At 41.0% G+C, this 21,023-nt stretch overlaps 4 protein-coding genes across 4 annotated transcripts; 2 read left to right on the forward strand and 2 right to left on the reverse strand.

Annotated features, from left to right (window-relative positions):
• Nucleotides 1-756: 756 nt before the first annotated feature.
• On the forward strand, nucleotides 757-6,648 carry LOC128374874 (basal body-orientation factor 1-like). The gene is made up of 11 exons (XM_053335105.1): nucleotides 757-800; nucleotides 892-1,144; nucleotides 1,230-1,295; nucleotides 2,732-2,875; nucleotides 2,976-3,056; nucleotides 3,275-3,345; nucleotides 3,965-4,109; nucleotides 4,634-5,127; nucleotides 5,345-5,449; nucleotides 6,209-6,267; nucleotides 6,458-6,648. The coding sequence occupies exons 1-11, from the start codon at nucleotides 757-759 to the stop codon at nucleotides 6,637-6,639; spliced, it is 1,644 nt and encodes a 547-aa protein (XP_053191080.1). The 3' UTR covers nucleotides 6,640-6,648.
• A 148-nt stretch (nucleotides 6,649-6,796) lies between these two features.
• On the reverse strand, nucleotides 6,797-14,016 carry aldh6a1 (aldehyde dehydrogenase 6 family, member A1). The gene is made up of 12 exons (XM_053335104.1): nucleotides 13,863-14,016; nucleotides 12,982-13,023; nucleotides 12,819-12,893; nucleotides 12,392-12,553; nucleotides 12,155-12,233; nucleotides 11,517-11,819; nucleotides 10,988-11,109; nucleotides 10,418-10,607; nucleotides 9,736-9,917; nucleotides 9,435-9,614; nucleotides 7,368-7,466; nucleotides 6,797-7,261 (listed from the first exon to the last, which is right to left on the reverse strand). The coding sequence occupies exons 1-12, from the start codon at nucleotides 13,896-13,898 to the stop codon at nucleotides 7,157-7,159; spliced, it is 1,575 nt and encodes a 524-aa protein (XP_053191079.1). The 5' UTR covers nucleotides 13,899-14,016; the 3' UTR covers nucleotides 6,797-7,156.
• Nucleotides 14,017-14,616: 600 nt separating this feature from the next.
• On the forward strand, nucleotides 14,617-16,606 carry gstz1 (glutathione S-transferase zeta 1). Its single transcript, XM_053335106.1, has 9 exons — nucleotides 14,617-14,754; nucleotides 14,858-14,909; nucleotides 15,010-15,077; nucleotides 15,426-15,506; nucleotides 15,596-15,721; nucleotides 15,837-15,912; nucleotides 16,005-16,057; nucleotides 16,148-16,197; nucleotides 16,417-16,606. Exons 1-9 carry the CDS (start codon nucleotides 14,737-14,739, stop codon nucleotides 16,541-16,543), a joined length of 651 nt encoding a protein of 216 aa, XP_053191081.1. The 5' UTR covers nucleotides 14,617-14,736; the 3' UTR covers nucleotides 16,544-16,606.
• Nucleotides 16,607-16,711: 105 nt separating this feature from the next.
• Nucleotides 16,712-20,404, reverse strand: zgc:163014 (uncharacterized protein LOC100038766 homolog). The gene is made up of 12 exons (XM_053335160.1): nucleotides 20,230-20,404; nucleotides 19,968-20,138; nucleotides 19,783-19,888; nucleotides 19,295-19,408; nucleotides 19,050-19,227; nucleotides 18,851-18,973; nucleotides 18,520-18,707; nucleotides 18,227-18,423; nucleotides 18,034-18,125; nucleotides 17,892-17,946; nucleotides 17,540-17,637; nucleotides 16,712-17,356 (listed from the first exon to the last, which is right to left on the reverse strand). The coding sequence occupies exons 1-12, from the start codon at nucleotides 20,289-20,291 to the stop codon at nucleotides 17,133-17,135; spliced, it is 1,608 nt and encodes a 535-aa protein (XP_053191135.1). The 5' UTR covers nucleotides 20,292-20,404; the 3' UTR covers nucleotides 16,712-17,132.
• Nucleotides 20,405-21,023: the final 619 nt, after the last annotated feature.

A 21,023-nucleotide genomic window follows, 5' to 3' on the forward strand; every position in this document is an offset into this window, starting at 1 on the left:
AAAACAGAATGAAACTAGAAGCCTATGTTTAGTTTTAGTTTTTACTTGGTATTGAGTATTTTTACATTGTGGTGTAGCTCCTATTGCCTTAATGAAGGACCTAGCCCTCCACTTAAGTTGGAAAATTGATTCAAAATGGATTTCAGACATAAAATTTTAATACTCCACACCAGCCTAAACTAGACTATCAGTCTAGTTTAGGCTTATGTATCAAATGCACTAGTCTAGACTGTACACTCTGTTATGTAGACTATATCAGACACTTCATTGGGTACATCTGTGCAATCTATTGTCAAAAAAATATATATTATTAATTAATTTTTTATTACTGAGGTGCATTATATTGACTGGTGAACTTTCACTTTCCTGACAATATTAACAAAAACTGACAATGTATAAGCTTCATCAATTTTTTAATTTAAAGCAGAGCTGTTGTATTAGATTGCACAGGTGTATCTGAGGTCAGTGAGTGAACAGTCTATGTAATAAACCATAGACATATACGTATTGTCTATGTGCTAAACCTTCATACATTGCAAACGGACCTGTAGCAGAGGATCGTTTCCTAGGTTACAGCGTCTCCACGACGACAACAACAGCAAACAGTCACAGCAGGTCGACTTACACAGGGGCTTACTGCCGTTTCCGTTAACGGTAAGACCCCCGGGTAATTACCCTACCGGGCAACTTTTTCTCTCTCTTACTAGCAGGGTTTTTTTTTTTTTTAGTAGTTAAGTCGTCGAATAGCTCGCAGTGATGCCGAAGAAGAAAGTCGCCAAAGTAAAGAGGGCGAAAGCTGGGTGAGTCTAAGTCTATGTCACGCTACATTTAAAGTTAATGTTACTTTTTGTTTTAGCTACATTAAACGTTAAATTTTCTGTTTCACCACAGGAAGGGAAAGAAAGAGGGCAAACAGGATACGAAGGCGGACAAAGAGTCGGATATGGAAAAGGCCAAGGCCAACGCTGCCCTGTGGGAGCTCAGGCTACAGGTCACCGACCAGTCGCTGGTGCAGTACCGCGAGACCTGTCGCAAGTTGGCACGAGCCAATGAGGAGCTCACCAACCAGCTGTACCGCGCGGAGAAGGACAGCATGGACGTGACTGGCTTTTTGAAGAAAAGAGATGCAGCAAAAGAGGAGAAGGTTGTAAAATAAAAATGAGGCCGTAGGTGTGAATGAGACGAAATTGAACAAGTTTTTTGAATGCGCTGTCATCTCTTTTTAACAGATCAACATGCTGCAGGAAACACTCAAGACTCAAGAGGCCCTTGCACGTCAAGAGCAAAACAAACTGGTGAGTTGTGAGTTTAAAAACAAACGACCACACAAAAAGAAATGGAACTCAGGCTTTTATGTGCCCCACATAGACTGTAAAAACAAAGGTTGCACAGGCTAGCATGTTAAATGGCTTAATAGCAGAATACAGGATTGCTGTGATATAAGTTACAGTGTACGACATGTAGCAAAAATTTGCTGTGTTGTATCTAATCTGTTGTCCTCTGTGTAATTATGTTTATTATCTAAGAAAACAACAACCAAACAAAGCCACCATAAAACAAAAAAACAAAGCGTCACATTCCGAGTTACATGGTCTACTCTTATTTTAAACCTTGTCAGCGCCACAGAGAAAAAGCATAATTTGAAAGTGTTTGGTAGAGAAATGGCATTGCTGGTCTTGATGTGTTAACCATACCTCGCATGTCACACAGATCTTAACACAAACACACCAGTTTAACTTACATAACATCAACCAAATTAACTTATTTTTCTTTTTGTCCTTTTCTGACCTCTGTTGTTTATGATCGATCTATCAAACTGACATGACAAAATTCAAGTAGCTTTACTTGACAAAAAAATTTCAAAAATTATTTCCTCTTTTGCTAGCAGCTGTTTTTCATCTCCCATCTTACTTCATGCTGGTAAAGTGGAGTCCAATAAGCTTTTGAGGAAGAAAAAAGAGGCATGGTCTAGACCAACTTGAAACATCCCTATTTTAGACATGCATGTCACATATGTCCAGTTAGTGGAAAAAATACTTTTGTGTGGTTGCCTTAAAAGATGTGACTTCAAGACCTGATGCTTACAGCATTTTTCTTATTGTGAGGTGATAAAATGGCTCATCTCGAAAATGGACTTAGCTAATGGAAAACTGCTCCATCAAAGGCACTCAGGGAACGTGAATGCCTGGTTTATGTCTTAGGAGTAAGACAGAACGAAACTTCAAGTGTTGATAAATTCAGTTATCCAAATAATTACTCCATAAAGATTTTTACAACTGGAGTTACTGCACAGCATGGGGAAAAGTCAGAAGCAAGCAGCACCAATTCCTTTTGAATTTAAACGGGTGGATATTTTGAAGATATCTGAAGAATAACGATTAGGCCTAAAGTTGTAATCTGATGGTTGATAACCTCTCATTTAGTCATCATGTACAAGTTTGTGGGTGCATGTTTTGCTAGTCTCTCAAGACTTTGGTCACTTTGTCACATCTTTGCTCAGGCTGGCTTTTCCACAGTAGCATCTTGAGGTATTTAGCCTGACAGATCTGTGCTTAAGTTGGCTAGCAAAAGATGCATGACCCGAGTGAACTTGGAACAAAAATGTCCTTCCCTCACTGACACAAGCTGATCTCATTGGTGGGAATTTTGGAGCAATTTCCTCTTGTTGGCACACATTTAACACGTGGAATGTTACATTTTGTGTATCTGATTATATGATTGGTGTCAACAGATTGAAGACTACACACTTGAAATCAACGAGATGAAGGAACTGTTCAGAAAGAAATCCGGTGACTTTAACATGATACAGGATGGGATGAAGAAAATTAAGGACTTTCAGAAGAAGAAAGCTCAGATGGAGCAGGAGCTCAATGATGTGAGGAAAAAACAAAGGATGAAATGTTTCTTCGTGAGTGCTTGTTATTTTGTCATGATGTGTAAATGGTATCAGTAACTATGACTTTTTTATTTTGTAGATAAGAGAGAGTATGGACATTGCTGAGAAGAAGCACGGGGAAACCATAAACAAAATGGAGTGCAAATTCTTCAAAGAAAAGGTAGCAGCAATTCTTCAAGGGGCACCTACAATGCTCTTTTTCTGATCAGTATGGATGATAATAAATAATGTGGTAAAATCACTGATGTAAGTAGCAGATAGATAATTGTGGGATCTCTCCTCCTTTTCATGAACATATTAGAGAAGATGTTGGTGAAAAAAGTAGGGACTGCTATTGTCCCAGGAGGAACAGTACAGTAAGTGTAAATTTCCCTGCAGGCTCGTCTGGAGAGAGAAGCTGAGCAAACGATAGCCATGGTAGTGGAGAAGGCCCACAGTGAAGCCATTGTGTGAGTGTGTATCCACTTTTCCTTTATGGTCTAATTTTACAGCTTAAACTGTACCTTGACAAAGAAAAAATAATTTACTATATATAAGTATAGACGTATGTAACTATATATAATTAGAACTACGGTTATTTTCTTGACCGCACTGATTCATCATGTTCATGGCGGTGTGTCACCTAAGTCAACGTTCACATCCTCATCCATCCCAGAGTGTCCTGCAGGGAGGAGGATGACAACCATAGTTTATTACTTTTGAGGCTGTAAGATTGTCTGTATATTTCACTTCTGCCAAGTTTAGTTTTTTTTTTTACAGCTTATAAAACATCAACATTGATCCTGATGTGGTCCTGCTGGTTTTAGTGTCAGTGATTGATTCAGTTTTGAACACTCAGCTTGTCTTAAAAGCCAAACCACGGTGATAAGTTCACTGTGATTCAATTTGCTGTATAAGAACCAAGACACTGACAGAAAAAAATGTGTGATATGTTTTGCATGCTAACATCCAAATATCCACACAGCTTCCAAAATCCTTCACCATCTTGAATAATAGACAGTCTTAAAAATGTTTTAATTACAGACAAATTTCTCTGTGGTTCACTTGTTTGTACTGACAACTATTTAGGCAGCTGGACGATGCCTCACGCTCTGTGTTCAAGGAGAACGTCCGTCTCAACGAAGCACTGAAATATCACATAAAGGAGGCAGAGGACCTGCAGAAACTGACAGATTCATTGGCTAAGGAAAAGGCGTCCCTGGAACTGGACATGGTATGTGTGAACCAAAGGAAAGCAAACAGCAGTGTTACTATAAGACACCGGCCGTCCTTGGATAGAGAGCATTCATCTCGATAAAGTCATTTTCAATCATTGCAGTTTTGAGGAACACACAGTATATTTCAGGTGGTTTTTCCCTTGTGTTGTTTACTTGTGCTAACCCTGTGTATTTTGCTTGTGGTCCCGCTCCCACCTCCCCTCCTCTTTTCACTTCTACTCAGCCTCTCAGTGGTCAGTGGTTGTGGCGAGTTTCCACTGGTGTATGGGTTCAAATTCAGTGGCTTCTCCTTCGCAGGTTTCTGGCACTGATTCTTGAAGACAAATAAATATTAGGCACATTAATCTTACCACTGATGATGACAGTAAATAAAGGAAGTAAATCTGCCTTGATGAAGCTTTAGCCAATCACTCAACGGCACACACTTGAGCACAAGTCTGTATAGGTTTTACCTATGTTTTTCCAATGTGAGTATGGTATCAACCTTTTTACTGCTTTGCTCTTCTGTCCACTCACCCAGAACACATTTGAGACGATAATCAAGAAGAATGCTGCTCAGATGGAGGACCAGAAAGAGGAGGTATTTAAACTGAAGGAAAAGGTAGCATCACTGGAGCAGGCCTTAAAGCTAAAAGCTAGGGAAGCTCAGCGAGAAGAGGAGAAGAAAAAGGTCCTGGTCAGCATCCAGGCCCAGGCCAGCCAGGTGGAGTTGGAGAAGCTGCAGAAAGTACTTGCCATGCGGGAGAGAGAGTTGGGGCATGTCAAGCAGCTAGCCCACACAATTGTGGAGCAGCGCACAGAGGTGGAGCAATTCTTCCATGACGCACTGGCTCAGGTGAAGCAGGAGATCAAGGGCAGCAGGCTACAGTACAAAAAGGAGGCACTACAGGCTTATCGCTCGAGGGTGAGAGAAGCCACAGCAGGAAGGCTTAAGTTTCCACCCATCCGCACCTTTCATAAAAGCCCCCACAGTACCAACTCTGTCTATTCAGACATGGAGGCGGCTGCAAGGTGGTAGGTCTTCTCATCATTTCCATGACTGGTACTACTGTGTGTCTGTGATATTTTTGAATGTGTCTTGTATTGGTTCCAAATCACCTGCAACTGCAGTGGTCAACAAACCATAACATTAATCATAGGTTCATCTTGATGCCACCTAGTATGTATGTAAATTAATTTATACAGTAGTAGTGGTTCATATTCATTTTAATTTCATCCACCTGTTTTGCAGGACGCATCGACCAGGCAGTAAAGTTGAAATTTCAGATCTCACTTGGGAGCAGAAGGAACAAATGCTTAGGCTCCTCTTTGCCAAAATGAACGGACAAATGGCAAGGTACTAAAACCTCTTAATTGTTTTATTTTTAACTTATTAAAGACCTGCTGGTTGTTGCTCATTGACTTCATCACTGATAATGCAATTACAATTCATTCGTAATCCCTGAAAATGGATTGAAACTTCAAGATCCATTAACTCTGAAGAACAAAGTGCAGTGACACCAAGCAGTAGTCCAGGCTGAACTTCTGGTGACTCCTCCCTCTTTTTAATGTTTTAAACAGCCATTTTCTCAGCAGAAGAGGATACCATAAAACATCAACCAATTTTCTTTTCCATCCAGCTGCTTAAAAAGAATGAAGAAAGAGTCTGGGCACAATAGTAAAAATAGGCCTGGCCACAGAGTCATGTGCTTGGAAACAAACATCTGGTCACGTCGATTTGCTTTCAGCCTATTGGCCCCTCTTCACGTGCACTAGGAGTTTATTTTGTTCTTTGAACACTTGTGGTCAGAGAGCAGCTGGTAACATGATTTTCAGAAAGGAGTGTGCAGGGGATCTGGATGTATGGAGGTATGGCAAGCTGGAGGAGATGTATATTCATGTTAACAGTGGTCTGGCACCTAGTCCAGCAGAATAACAGAACATTTGGCGACCCAAGAGTCAGATAGCAGCATGCAAGTCCATGTATGTTACATTGACCCGAAGTAACCTTCAAATACAGGCTCCAGGCCTGGGTGAATACACGCAGCAGTGTGCTAAAACATGGCTTTCCACTATAAGGCTCTGTATTTAATTGCAACTCTGCATTTCCTGATAGGAACACCAGCCAACATCTGGTGTTGTCTGCCTCCTACGAGAAGAAGAACCTAACTGACAGTGATGCTGCTGGGTAAGACACTAAAGGAATGTACAAACATAAAAGTTGTACCTCATCTTTGAAAGCTAGAGCAGATTTATTTGTCCCACATTCCATGTTTAGCTGAAAAATCATTGGATGTGAGAACATGAGAGCCTAAATGTGATTTATCAGACATTTTATTGTTGCATAATGATGACTGTCTTACAGAATTAGAGAGGAGCTCTCCGCGGCGACCTTCATCACCCAGGCGCCTGAGTCCGTTCTGCCTTCAAACCCATACAGTCTGCCGGATATACACACCACATGACCTCTGTGTGGCCTCTATATTACACTCTGGATTGTTTGCCTCTGCTTTGCACCCTTCAGTGTCAATCATGCGTGTTAAGTAGAATACGAGACGTTTGTTTGTGCTTATTATAAATATCTTACCATGCATGTATATGTGGCTTCTGGCTGTTCTCTTTCACATGAAGTTTGTTTAAATTCTGACATAGCCCATTTTAGGGATCTTTTCCCTAAATTCAAAATTGCATTCTGAACACAATGTGCGGATACCAAAATATATAATCTCAGTGGATCAGTGGAACACAATGTAGTGAGTTAAATTTAACACTCATGGGGATTTTATACAGAACACTACAGTAAAGACACAGTACTGGTGTTCCAGTAGAGAGAACACCATTTTTTTTCAAGTAACATTTACTTGGCTGTACACAGGTTGTTTGCATAGTTAATTTCGGCCACAGTGGTATATTTATAGTGTCTGTATATACAAAATTAGTATAAAATCTTTATAAGGGGAACTATTATTCAATAATCAATATGTATGATCTATTCACATTGAACTGTTTTCTATGTGGAAGAAAGGTATCTTCTTTTAAATTGGGCTGATCAACAGATGGGTAATTAGCGTCCCATAGTTGGCATGGTAACTGCAGGAGTTTTCAAGGTAGCATCTTCAGCTTTCCACTGTGAGGTTACAGTTTTGATCTGTGTGTAGAAATGGATGCCCTGGGGAGAGTAAATATAAAAATAAACAAACGTTGACATCAGTCTTCTACATATCAAATTGTTTTACATGAAATAATAGGATACATTTGTTTATTTGATTACGTACTTGTTTTCCATAGAAGTTCATGTCGCCTCTGAAAGATCCTCTTGATCCAGTAAAGGAAAACATAGGCAGTGGAACAGGGATGGGAACATTGACTCCGACCTGCAGAAAACAAGTAGTGTCTCTTTCATTTCCTTAAGTGTAAGCTTTGTAAGGCAATTCCCAGGAATCCTAAATTGCTAGGATGAGTAAAATGCGGCTGATGAAAGAGGCGGTACAACCATGCTGTTTAAAAAACAAGCTCACAGTTATATGCAAAAGTTTGCCTTTGATAAATAACATATTTTAGGGACTTTTTTCAGTCGAAAAACCACCTCTTGGGGATATGGAACTTAACAATATATTCAGCAAACATTACTTTTTATGTCATATTGAACAAAAATAAAAATGTGGCGTATGCGAAAGTTCAGGCACCCTAAGAGTTCAGAAGTTTCAGATTCAGATTTTTACAAAGTCTCAAACCTTTATCGGCTCGTTAGGCACATCAACAACTGTCATTAGGAAATGTGCAAACGCTCAGGGGGTTCCTCTAAGCAGACTCCATGCACTACATTGTGAAACATAATTAAGAGACAGCCTTTTGGGGGAACTGTGGAGGTCAAGATGAGATCTGGAAGATGAAGAAAACTTGGACAAAACTTTTTGCAGGGTGGTCAGAACACCCCATTTGCAAAAAAAACCTGCAGGAAGATTTAGCAGATTCAGGAGTGGTGGTGCACCGTTCCACTGTGCTTGGACAAACAAGACCTTCATGGAAGAGTCAGTTGAAGACCATATCTGCATCCTCATCATTGAATTCCAATTCCACTAAATACCAGCAAATCATGGAAACAAACATCCTGGCATGTGTAAAAAAGTTGAAAAGAGGATGGCTTCTACAAGAGGATAATGATCCTAAAAATACATTTATGTCCACCATGGAATATGTCAAAGCGCATGCTGAAGGTTTTTCTGAATGCACTCTGACAGTCCGTTGACTTAAACATCACTGAGAATCAGTGAGTAGGTCTTAAAAGAGCTGTGCATGAAAGACTGACCAAGAACACATTTTGAAAGGATGGGAGAAAACCAGGCTGCAAAAACTACTGAGAAACTGTTATATTTGTCAGAGTGTTACTAAGTACTGACCATAAAGGGGTGCCCAAACTTTTGCATATGCCACAATGTTTTTTGTTTTTGTTCATCATGACACGAAAAGTAACAATGCACAAAAGTTTTCTGGAGATACTGTGTTTATGTTCCACATCCTAGAGAGGCTGTGTTTACATTTGTTCAATTAAAAAAAACTCACCAAAATATGTTATTTATCAAAGGGTGGCCAAACTTTTGCACACAACTCTACATGATAACACTAACCTAAGCTAAACCTGCGGCTTAGATGTGCAGTTTTGAAAAGTATCACATGCCATTATGAAAGGGAAGAAAAACTACATAAAACACTTTGTTATGAAGGCAGTAGAGACATGGCACGGCTGGTTTTGAGTGTTTAAAACAGCGGCAATAAGTTTGAACACAATAAGGCCTTTTGGCAAAAGTACAGGGAGGAGAAAGAAAAAAAAGCAGATGTTTGTTGCATCGAGGTTTGGAGAGGAGTACAGCACATGGCCTGCACAGCATTCCCCGACATGTGAACAGCAAACACAAGGCATAACTAGGCTCCACAGGCAAACAAACAGGTTAAAGCCTGGCCGTATTTATGCATTAACGTTCGACACGACCCTCGGAATCCCTTTTGAGTGTTATCCAAGAGTTCTCCTCAAATACTACCTGGAAAACTGTTTTTATTTCCCCCTGTTTAGATTGAATGGACACATGTTTGCTGTAGCTATTTGTAGTCTCGACTAGTGGGGAAAAGGAGGGTATGGGGTTGCCGAACATGTGTATTTTGGGTCAGGGGCAAACAAGGCTATACTTGACATGGAAACTTATTTTTTTAATGTGTGTGAAGGTTTTCAAATAGAAATGTGAGGTGCTCCCTTGCTTGAGATGCTCTATAGACATTACAGAAGGATGTGAATGTCTCCTTTCTCCCAAAACAGAGGAACACATTTGGAGGCTGCAGCCACTCACCTGGCCCACGTCCACGTCGTGAGTGTATTTGCGTGCAGTGGCACCATTTGTGGTGAAGATAGCTGTACCGTTTCCATAAGGATTGTTGTTTACCATACTGATGGCATCATCTAGAGTGTCTGCCTCAAGAACAACCAACACAGGCCCGAAGATCTCTTCAGTGTAGCACTTCATCTGAGGCTGTGAGAGCACAAAAGAAACATAAAACTTAAATGGCAGTTAAGTCTTGGAAGCATTTCTAAATGATGCTCAGATGCAAATATGTTTTCATGTGTGCACTTTAAGACACAAACCCACATACTGTGACACTGCTGAGGATGGTAGGACCCACAAAGTTGCCGTTCTCATAACCTTTGACTTTGACGCTTCGGCCATCCAGGAGCAGCTTCGCTCCCTCGTCCACCCCACTCTGGATCAGACTGCAGACTCTCTCCTTGGCTTGCGGTGTGATCAGAGGTCCCACATCTGCACCAGGCTGGTCTCCTAGCAGTGCCCCAAAAACAAACAGCTATAAGGTTACATACAATGGCATTCTCATGATGTGAGCACACAAAGACACCGACATTCAAATACTTCTTTACCCACCAAAACGCAAAAGCCAGGACGAGGGGCACCCTGAGGCACTCCCACAAAAAGTGGATACTTATGGGTTTCCTGTGCGCTACACAAATTAGAGTCCATATCACTGCAAACAGCGAGAATCGTTCGCCATTTTACGCCACATCAACTTCCTTTCTCAAAGGATTTGATGCACTGAACCGCTATTTAGGTCTGAGCCGCAGATCTGGCCACAAATTTGCAGCATGGCTGACTCAACAAGCCATCGACTTCAGCTGACTCCAATGTGAAGTTACAACAGGGCAAAAGGCGAGAGGTGTGGTCAGGGCGGCGTGGGTGGCCCCAAGATGACTAAACCAAAGGTCCCCCGGGAACAGGGGCTAAGGACAGTCAGAGGTGAAGGGTGGAGTGACGGGGCGTGGTACCTGCATTCACGCGCAGAGCCTTGGCACGGTCCACCAGCTCCGGTAGCCAGCTTCGCGCCTCGCCCACCAGGATGGCTGTGGACAGAGCCATGCAGCGCTGTCCTGCTGCCCCGAAAGCTGCACCCACAAGCTGGTTCAGTGTGTTCTCTTTGTTGGCATCGGGCATCACCACACCATGGTTCTTGGCTCCCTACAATACACTAGAAGTGGTTACGCTTCTGCAGTTTGATGTCCACATTACAGCAACTAGTTAGTGACAAATGAGAACATAATATCAGGGAATTATACGAATGTTTTATAGTAAACCTGTTCCACATTATAGCCAGATGACAGAGATTGATAGACATACATAAAAATAACTACATGTAACATTCATTATTCTTAGTCAAACTCTTCAGCAGTGATGCACAGCTGCAGGCTCTGTTTTGTACTTCATCTCATCTGTACAGCTGGCAGTGAGGAGGAGCAATGAGGGTCAAAAAACATGAGAATCTGTTGACCAATGCTGCCACCTTCTGGACATTTTACAGAAAGTTTTATGCATGAATCCTGTGTTGCATGAACACTCACCATGTTGGACTGGACCCTCTTTCCATTTTTGGAGCCCCTCTCATAAATGTACTCCCCTGCTTGATTTGAGCCGACAAAGCTGATTGCCTTGATGGCCGGGTGGTCACAGATGAAATTCACAGCTGCAGCAGAAAGACAATCATAGAAACTAAATGAATTGATGATAGACAGGAACTAATCATTAACCATTAATATGTCTGACACTGGGTGATTCTGCATGAATGTCATGCAATTAAACCAAGCACTGAAAGTTCTTTTTTTTATAGATTTTGGTCAATTATGAAGTAAAAACACATAACATTTACAGAACATTTAAAATGTGTTTGCTTGTTCATGTATTGATCTACTCGTAGTTTGGAAGTTCAATGAAATAGGGACTGATTAACACAGGTATGCATTTCTTTCTTGATATTAAAGAAAAAAAGTGACTTTATATATGATATGTATTTTTTATGTAGTTAAAAAAACTATGAAAATATAAACTTACTTCTAACAGTTATAACTACAGGTTACAGAGACCAACTCTCACCGTCATGTTGCCCGTGGATGATGTTGAGCGTCCCATCTGGAGCACCGGCATCCTGCAGCATCTTAGCCAGCAGCATGGTACAGGCTGGTACCCGCTCTGACGGCTTCAACAGGTATGTGTTGCCACACACCATGCCCATGGGGATCATCCACAGAGGGATCATGGCAGGGAAGTTGAAGGGGGCGATGCCAGCACACACTCCAAGGGGCAGGCGGTAGGTGTAGGTATCCATGTCCTTGGTGATAGAGGGCAGGGTTTCACCAAGCATCAGAGAGGTGACACTGCAGGAGTGCTCCACAACCTCTGCAGAGAACATATAACCCAATTCATAATGCAGATGTTTTCATTTGTCCAAGATATGTGAATCCATTTTTTTTTGAAGAAGAAATTGGCTGAGTAAGGTTTTAATAAAAACAGCTCAACAGGTGACATAGTGACTGTCACGTAAACGGTTCATGTAGTAAACTGCCCTTTGTTCTAGCTCACCTGATCATCAGATCATATACAGAAGCTAATATAACTCATTAACCATTTCTGCTACCACAAAAGCCCACGTAACATATAAGGGTATAAAGGTATGTCTGTGTGTGTGCACACATTTGCTTGTGTACACGTGTGTGTGATAGAGAGAAACTTACGCAATCCTCTGAACACATCACCCTCTGCATCTGCAAGGGTCTTGCCCTGCTCCACTGTGATGGACTTGGCAAGTTCTTTCTGCAACACAAGATTAGCCATCAAAGCAGTTCTGTGTTCAGCTTCAGGTGTGATATAATATGAATATAATAGATGAAGAGGTTAAATATGACATACTATTAAAATTAAGTTGAAAAGTTCCACAGTTGCACTTTACACTTCACGACCTTTTGACTTACAATATTGTCCTTGATAAGCTGCTGATAGCGCAGAAAGACCTGCTGTCTTGCCAAGATGGAGGTCTCAGACCAGGTGTGAAAGGCTCTGGAGCAGGAGTCCACGGCAGCCAACATCTCCTCCTGTGTGGCTTTAGGTACACGGGCTATCACCTCATTGGTAGCCTACAGAGGAGAAAAGGATGAGCGGATCCGCAACATTCATTAAAAGCTGCTGTAATATGTTTAACCACAGACACCTGTTTGTAATAACAGGTACAGGCATAAATGTAACATGTAACAGGTTAAACAACAATTTCATGGACTTTACTGCTACGGTATGAGCCATGTCAGGGATACCAAACCTGAGTATTATGAACCTGAAACACTACTTATATGGTTTTTAGGGGATAAAATGCACTGTGTTTAGCGATGTAGGCCAAGTACTTACAGGATTATGAATATCCAGCCATTGTGTAGCTTTGGACTCAACAAACTTCCCATCAATGAACAGCTTGGTGGTGGGCTGTGAAGACAGACGTTACATCACAACATTGACAAAGGTTAATGATCCATTTATGAATGGCTGACAATGAATGAAGTTTTGTACCCACCACTGAGGAGGAGTAGCACATGCGTCCGACATTAAGCGGGACCTGAGAAAGACACATTGCAAGAAGTGTGATGTTAGAGCTGCGACAATTTGTTGATTAATCAATTATTTACCAACTATGTTGAAAATAGTTTTGAGTCATTTTCTTGCAGTTGAATTCCCTGGAACCTGTCAAATGTGAATATTTCCTTGTTGCTTTAGTCAGTTGTGATGTGGACTGTTTAGCTAAGACAAAACAAAACATTTTAGGTTGCATCTAACTTATCAATGAATTGAGAAAAATCAGTCAGATTAAATGATACAGAAAATAAAAACTGCAATATAGTATATCTAGCCATCAACAAAATATATAATGGGAGGTTTGGTTTATATATTTGGTAAAACATTCAATGCACATAACCAGCTATTTCCAGTTGCAGCCTGATAAGATTAATGAGCAACTACAAAGAGTGGAGTTATGAAAAGGCCAGAAGGGACAAGGCCAAGCTAACTGGAGTGCACTGTGAATGCAGTGTTACCAGCAGGTGACCAGGAATTACCTCATTTTATTTGTTTTAGTGATTAAATGCAACTAAAACATCTACACAGAGAATAACTGAGTCCACTTGAATATGAATATGAATATATAAGGCTGATGGGTGGTCTGGGTGACTTTTCTGAAATCTTACAGCTCATTGGTTTTGAGCATGCATCAAAATAATTCTAAACAGAGGAAACAACTGGAAGTAATCAGTCTGAGAATAAATCAGTGCAGATCTAAATTCCTGCAGCACATGACTCTTGGCACTTTTCAAAACACCATGTGAACTGTCAACCCTGCAAATGTGTCATTTGCAGTTGTGCAGTTTCAAAGCTTAAAGCTTAAAAAAAAACAATTCTTACCTTTGTTTTAAGCACTGATCTTAAAGCTGTTGCCATGGTGGAAACGTTATAAAGGTGACAGGCTGACTTGTTTTGATCAACTCTGCAGGTAGGACAGCGGCCAGCAGGAGAGATGACAGCACTCAGCTTGCTCCTCAGCGCAGATGTATTTGGTGTGGGCGGGCCTTAATGATCTCTGAGGCTTGTCATTCGCTACATTAGGAGACCTCCGATGAATAACGCAGCCTGATTGGTGTACTGAGGGCGCGTTCTGTCCAACCCCCGGAGGAAATCTTAGAAAAGCCCGCCTTAGCGTTGGATACCGACCAGCCATTGGATAAAAGAATAAGGCAGACTTCCTCGTACTGGCTGGAGGTTATGTAACTTGGCATTGATTGAACTGTGACCAAAACTCCACTATGAAGTACAATAGATAACCTCTAGCAGGCGAAGATTGTTGTGTTAAAGCTGTGCAAGGTTTACATTACATATTAACTCTTCTAAGAGAAAGGAAGAGGGACTTTACGCGTGAAATGTGCAAGACGTCATAATCGACGACTCTGAGCAAGCTGCATAGCTTCTCCCAAAATCAAAGTGATAACCTTATCACAGCCACAACAATGCACTTGTCCGTTCTTTGCCTCACCAAGGTACTGTAACAACACTGTTAGTTGTTTGCCAAGTGTGTGTGTGTGTATGTGTGTGCCAGGTCTCTAATGTCAACCATATGAAGCCCTGATGGTGCTTAGTCATGGACCAAAGAGTAGGTAGGAGGGATTTTAGGAGCACATCCTATTGGCTGCTGGAGGATGAGAATGTGGTGAAATTTGCAGTAAAAAAGCCTACTTTCAACAGTTGATTCAGTGTAGCTGAATGAAAACTTTGACCGAGAGCTATGGCAACCCAAACTAAGGTGAACCAATAGAGAGTAAGCATTTTTGACTGTGTCAAGAGGGAACTGCTTTCAAATGGACTGAATGCTTTCCATCTTGCTTTTGTGTTTTTAAATTCTATAGCCTGTTCTTCATGGATACTTCAGAAGCTCCTGCTCCTGGAGGGTCCGCATTGGTAAGTCAAGATTAGTCCACTTGGCATGTTTAGTCCACTTTGGTGTTAATTCAAGTTATTTTGATGTAAACATAATGATAATGAACTTTTTGTGTGCCAGCTTTTGCTCTTAAAGGGATTGAATATGACCAGGTTCCAGTCAATCTAATCAAAGATGGGGGTCAGCAGGTACGGTATGATTGATTGATGGGTGGATGTCATGATATTATTGGTTGAAATTAGTTGGTTCAAGCCTACAAGAAGAACACATGATTTGATTTTGATATAAGAGTCTATCAAAATCCAAACTGTTCAAACATATTGTTAAATAGATGCACAATATGACCAGGGATGTGATCTAAAAGGATTAAAAAGGCATGAGATATGTCTAAATGTATTCCAGCATCTTTTGAGCAAAAGCAAACGGGATGAAAAAAGTGTTACAGCATGATGAAATAAATAAATGAATAATGGATGAAACTACAAGTTTAAGAATGACTGTATTAGTCTCACAAATGTTTTTTCTATGTGCTCCAGCTTACAGAGTCGTACAAGGCTTTAAACCCTATGCAACAAGTGCCTGCAGTTGAAATTGACGGTGTCACAATTTCTCAGTCAGTGAGTCCCCCACACCCCAATCCCATTTAAACCAACAACTGTATTTCATGCAACCAGCAGAAAGACTGAGAATGTGTTTGCTCACGCAGCTGGCAGTGATCCAGTACATCGATGAGACCAGGCCAGGACCTCGGCTTCTTCCAGCAGACCCAAAGAAACGAGCCCAGGTCCGAATGATAAGTGACATGATTGCCTCTGGGATACAGCCTCTGCAAGTGAGTAGAGCAGAGCACAGTCCAAACTGTTGCAAAAAGCCAAGCTGAGGCAGACAGTTCAAAAAGGCATAACAGCTCAAGTAACTTTACAGTGTTATTTTCTGTTTTTTTTTAGAATTTACATGTGATCCAGAAGATAGGAGCAGAGAAGGTGGAGTGGTCGCAATACTTCATTAATCGTGGTTTTCAAGGTTGGTAGAAACCCATTTTCACAATCATATAAGTTCATCTCAATATCCAGATATTTAAATATTAATCACATGCATATTTTGCTCTCCTCCAGCTCTTGAGCCCATTCTGAAGCAAACAGCTGGGAAATACTGTGTAGGCGATGAGGTACGAGCATGATCACCATAATGAAAGCATGAAAATGAAAAGTATGACACACAAAAGGGGCTTTAATCTGACAAAGTAATTACCTTTCAGATATCCATGGCAGACCTCTGTCTGGTCCCACAGGTCTTCAATGCAGAGAGGTATATGATCAGACATGTAATGTAATAAAACTGCAACATAAATAGCACATGTATACTATTTATACAGTTACACTGAAAAACAAGAATTTAACATTACTGTCATTTTATAATTATATTTTTCATCCTCATTGTTTGGTGTCTGCCTGAAACCCTGCTGAACTTTATACACTATATACTGTACAGAGAAGGGTAACCTCTTTATGTCTTTAATCTCGACAGGTTCAAAGTGGATGTCGGACAGTATCCAACTATTCAAAGGTTAAATCAAACCTTAGTTGAGATTGAAGCTTTCAAAGAGAGCCACCCATCTTGCCAGCCAGACACACCTGCTGATCTGCGTGCATAGGATAACAACTCATCAGCTTCACAGACATCACACTACTTCTTAAATAAAACGCTGTGAAAGTCACCTTATTCTTGTGCAGTTACTTTAAATAATAAGGAAACTTTGAATTAAAAATATTTATTAGCATTTTTATATCAATTTTGATTAAGACTTTATCCATTTTATTTCATCCAGCAAATAGATCAAAGGTCATGAGTGTTGTGTACAACATGCAGATCACAGATTTGTTATGCAAAGTGCAAAAAAACTCTCAGCTCACCACTTCCAGTATATTTCCTGTTGTAGTATGGGTGGTTAGTAAAGAGACTTTCTAGAGAAAAATAAGCTACAGTAGAAGAATAGGCAACAGAATATATTACACAAATAGTATACAGTACCCGTCAAAAGGTTGGACACACCTTCCCATTCAAAACAATGTGTGTCCAAACTTTTGACTGGTACTGTATATGCAAAAAAACAGTCAAAAAGAAAAATCAATACAGACAAATACACCTGTCACATTATCCAGTCAGTTCACAGTATCATCCACTGTTTCTAAAAAGATGAAATAAATAATTGTCCTGTTTGAGTTTCTTTCCAGACTAATCCATCATTTATCAGCAGGAATCTCCACTTTGCACTTGACTGCGTCACTGTAGAAGGTACCAGAGCAGTCTGACCCACCAAACACCAGCAATGTGCAGTGCTGACGTTCACCCTGTTCATGCTTCTGAGTGTCTGTTAAGATGGAGCAGCCCAAATTGATCATGCTGTGTCCAGCACGAGGCTTAGAGCAAAGCAGAGGAGACGCCACTGAATTCCATATATTGGTGTCTGAGGAGAAATGAAGGCAGGAGGAGGATTTACCATACACAACAGTAGATTTGTGACATTAGACAGGGAGACTCTAAATAAATGTACGTTTGTCATAATACAAAACAAGAACCCCACTATTATATTTCAAGCTAAATTATGCATATTATTCACACACACAAATATGAATGGCTCAGCACTCACCAGTGTTGAAGATATGTACGTCCTGCAGGGCTCCGATTGCACTGCAGCCTCCACTGACTAAAATCCTGTTGTCTGAAACTGGCAGGGCTGCATGAAACCTGTCCATGTACAGTAGATTTTTCAGCTGAGCCATTATTGTTCTAAACCCAGTTTCTACATAATGTTTAAATAACTCATTATTATTATTCTGTGTTCAGCAATAAAATTAACACTAAATGGAGAAAAAGGTGGTATTTTCTGTAGTTAAAGCTCATGATATATTGAAGTGCTGTTCCGTCTAAAATGCCAAAAATACTAAAACCAGATGGCCACATCAATGACATTTCTCAAGGTTGATTGGATCTGTGCTCACCCTCGAGGCAGTGGTAGCATGTTCCCACACTTCACAGCTGTGTACTCCATGAATCCTTCACCCAAGAAAGAAAAAAAAAGTATCAGAGCAAACTTGTGACACAAAATGATCTCCTAGTGCAGTCACTGAATCTTCATCTTACCCAAATCCAGAACGTGGAGATCGTTGAGGTAGGTCGCAGTCTTCCTGCCACCAAATATTATCAGTTTCTGTGAGAGAAGTGTGGCCGAGTGTCTGTTCAATCAAAAACAGTGGAATCAATTAACTTTTTTAAATGCTTTTTTTTTTACTTGTTGCAGTAAATGTAGTGTAGTTGTTTTGAAAAGGACGCTGACCCAAACCGAGGCAGAGGTTTGTCCCCCTCCACAATGGGCTGGTACCACAGTTCAAACTCTGGGTTGAAGATGTATAAAGCATTACTGCAGGATTTATCCCCAGAAGAGTGGCTTGGCTGAACTCCTCCAAAGACAAAAAGCTCTTTCTTATAAAAGACTGCTGAGTGGTATGCCAGAGTGGGAACATTCCCTTTTGCCTAAAATGGGGGGGAATTCACAAAAACAGACATTCTTTTCTGTATTTCTTAGTATTTGAAATGGATAACTTCAACACTATGTTGCAACAAACCCACAGTGACAAGTCTCCACTTCCAGGTCAGAGTATTAAGGATGTACAGATTGCTGTAGCAGTGACCCTCCCTCAGGCCACCATAAACAAAGACTGCCTTAGAGTCTGGGTCATAGGTTGCAGAGTGTCCTCGGGCACATGGTGGTACAGGTCCAGACACAGAGGAGTTCATGGGATACCAGAAATCATTGTCTGGAAAGAGGTCAAACAGGAAATCAGATATGAACATGTTGATATATGAATTTATTTGAGGTTTTCCTAGTTTCTTCTTGACTACTTTTAGCCACTAAGCAATATATAACCAGCAAATGGCCTCCACAATGATCTCCACTGACCTAACTCAAGCTTCCACAGGGAGTCTTTGCAGTAGTTCTGATCGGTAGTTTCTCCTCCGATGAGAATGGCAGTTTGAGGGTCACTGAGACACATCGAATGACTCCAGCGCTTTGATGGACACACTGAAACTAAATCATCAAACTTTGTCAAAACCTATTTTTGAGATGTGACCACAAAGTTCGCAAGGTTTTTTCTGACCTTCTCTGCTCTCATTCTTTATCTGCACCATCATTTCTTCTTGGCTGTTCATCCTCGACAGCCTCATCCTCTTCGGGGTTGAAGCTTGATCTATGTCTTCAGTGAGACTGTCCAAATCTTCAGAGCTCCACGTCAGGTGACCCCTCCTACTAATAACTGTCCGTCTGGGTGTTTTATCCTTTCAGTGGCACAGAACAAGTTACTTACCACACATGCACACATTTATGATATATTTGGACTCTTACCGTAGGCCAAACTGATGGTTTAGCTCCCCAAACGGAATCGCTGGTGTCAATTTTATTAACTTGGATCTCAGCATAGCAAACGCTGTCCCCAAAGTGTGAGGAGTTGGGAGTTATCTGCGAGGCACAATTTGAATATAGCGGACCATTTTTAAATGTGGCAAAAAGACTGACGATTACTAAGGAACCATTTTTTGCTTGTTTATCTCACCGTTTCATTTGCAACACTTTGGTGTAATGTGCTGGAGAGATCATTGAGCTGTTCTGGGAAAAGACATTTCCTTTGTACCAGTGGAGTGCTGCTGAGGATGCTGGCTTTATCCTTCCATGAAACAAAACAGTGAAACAGGACTGTATAATATAACTCAAGAGCCTAAAGGAGTGTACTCGTCTGAATCTGGAATATTAAACATCACATCATGGTCTGGTAGATGAGATGTGGTTATGCTTTTTCTTACGCTTAACATTAACCAGGATTTACAACCTCTTACCTCTCCACACACTGTGAGCACAATCTTGCCATAAACTCCTCTCCTGCCTCTCTCTGCTGCCACTGTACCAATGTCAGTGCTCCACTCTCCCTCCCAGGTCAGGCACCTGGGTTCAAAAGGTGAGTTTACCCATTTAGACATGAACTAAATCGAAGGTGTAGAGAAATATATGTTCCTCCACCTACCTTGTTTGAGATGTCAGAGTTCCGATTTTCTGGGCCTGCACCTCTGCACTCACCAGAACCTCTGCTGTGATTGTTGTCTCACTGCATGTCCACTCTCCCAGACCAAAGATGACCAGCTGCTTAGGTAGAGGCAGCGGAATGTGCACTTGAAAACACCTGCGGTTGGATTTGCTGCAGAGGATGAGACCCATGTGTTTGAATGGCTGTTTCAACAGAGGGGAAATAATGCAAGCACGTTTTTTTTTTTTTTGGAAAAGCCTACCTAATGAACTGGCGGGGAGCGTCACGCAGGGACCAAAGGGCATAAAAGTTAAGCTTCCCCATTACTTATAACACAAAAAACCCCTCGGAGTAGAAATGCCTTGCTGTTTCCGCGGATGGGAGGTCAGGAACATATCGCTGCAACCTGTAAACTCCGGTAGTGACGTCTGATTGGCTCAACCGAGCGCGAGGCCGCTGTTGGACTGCACACCTGAGACCACATAGTTAATTAGGCTATTAACGAGAATCAAAGCAGCAGCACAGCAGCGCTTTAGGGACACCTCAGTTGCGATCCACACTATTTTTTGACTACTACTGAGTTATGTAACAATTAAGTATAGGCTATAAAATATATTAAAAGTTCTGCCTTTCATGGACTCTTTGTTTGGTTGGCCCCACCTGTTTAAACTAGTGAGTCACACTGAGCCTTTGATTTCTATGTGATTTATCACAGATGTGATTTGGGGACAATAATATTCTGTTTTTATTTGTCATAGAGACATTAAGGGGTCATTTTAGGCTGTAGCTTGGTGTTGGATTGGACTGAGGTGTTTATCATATTCAGCCCCCCTCCTGGTGTAAATGAGGATGAGTAAAACAATATAACACCACAAATTACCTCCAGATACTCTACTAAATAATGTGTATGTTTTTTTCACCACAAAAAATATTCCAATTACATCTCCTTTTCCCTCATTATAAAATACATAATCTGCATTATATTTTGTAACTGCAGGATGCAAGCTGTCTCCTATGTCACTGAAGATCCCATTCTCAGCATACAGTATGTCCTCG

This window comes from Scomber japonicus, chromosome 16 (genome assembly GCF_027409825.1).
Source record: "Scomber japonicus isolate fScoJap1 chromosome 16, fScoJap1.pri, whole genome shotgun sequence".
In the NCBI taxonomy this organism is placed as follows: domain Eukaryota; kingdom Metazoa; phylum Chordata; class Actinopteri; order Scombriformes; family Scombridae; genus Scomber; species Scomber japonicus.

Excerpts from the sequence above, each read along its gene's own strand:
- LOC128374874 (XM_053335105.1), top strand. The coding sequence starts at position 757 with ATGCCGAAGAAGAAAGTCGCCAAAGTAAAGAGGGCGAAAGCTGG. Across the intron at positions 3,346-3,964 it reads GCCCACAGTGAAGCCATTGT|GCAGCTGGACGATGCCTCAC; the intron begins GTGAGTGTGTAT and ends ACAACTATTTAG. Across the intron at positions 5,128-5,344 it reads ATGGAGGCGGCTGCAAGGTG|GACGCATCGACCAGGCAGTA; the intron begins GTAGGTCTTCTC and ends CCTGTTTTGCAG.
- aldh6a1 (XM_053335104.1), bottom strand. The coding sequence starts at position 13,898 with ATGGCAACAGCTTTAAGATCAGTGCTTAAAACAAAG. Across the intron at positions 12,234-12,391 it reads AGCTTATCAAGGACAATATT|AAAGAACTTGCCAAGTCCAT; the intron begins GTAAGTCAAAAG and ends CTTGTGTTGCAG. Across the intron at positions 7,262-7,367 it reads TGAACTTCTATGGAAAACAA|GGCATCCATTTCTACACACA; the intron begins GTACGTAATCAA and ends TACTCTCCCCAG.
- gstz1 (XM_053335106.1), top strand. Across the intron at positions 15,722-15,836 it reads CTGGGATACAGCCTCTGCAA|AATTTACATGTGATCCAGAA; the intron begins GTGAGTAGAGCA and ends GTTTTTTTTTAG. Across the intron at positions 15,913-16,004 it reads CATTAATCGTGGTTTTCAAG|CTCTTGAGCCCATTCTGAAG; the intron begins GTTGGTAGAAAC and ends GCTCTCCTCCAG.
- zgc:163014 (XM_053335160.1), bottom strand. The coding sequence starts at position 20,291 with ATGGGGAAGCTTAACTTTTATGCCCTTTGGTCCCTGCGTGACGCTCCC. Across the intron at positions 18,708-18,850 it reads CCTGTGGAAGCTTGAGTTAG|ACAATGATTTCTGGTATCCC; the intron begins GTCAGTGGAGAT and ends ACCTCTTTCCAG. Across the intron at positions 18,126-18,226 it reads AAACCTCTGCCTCGGTTTGG|ACACTCGGCCACACTTCTCT; the intron begins GTCAGCGTCCTT and ends TTGATTGAACAG.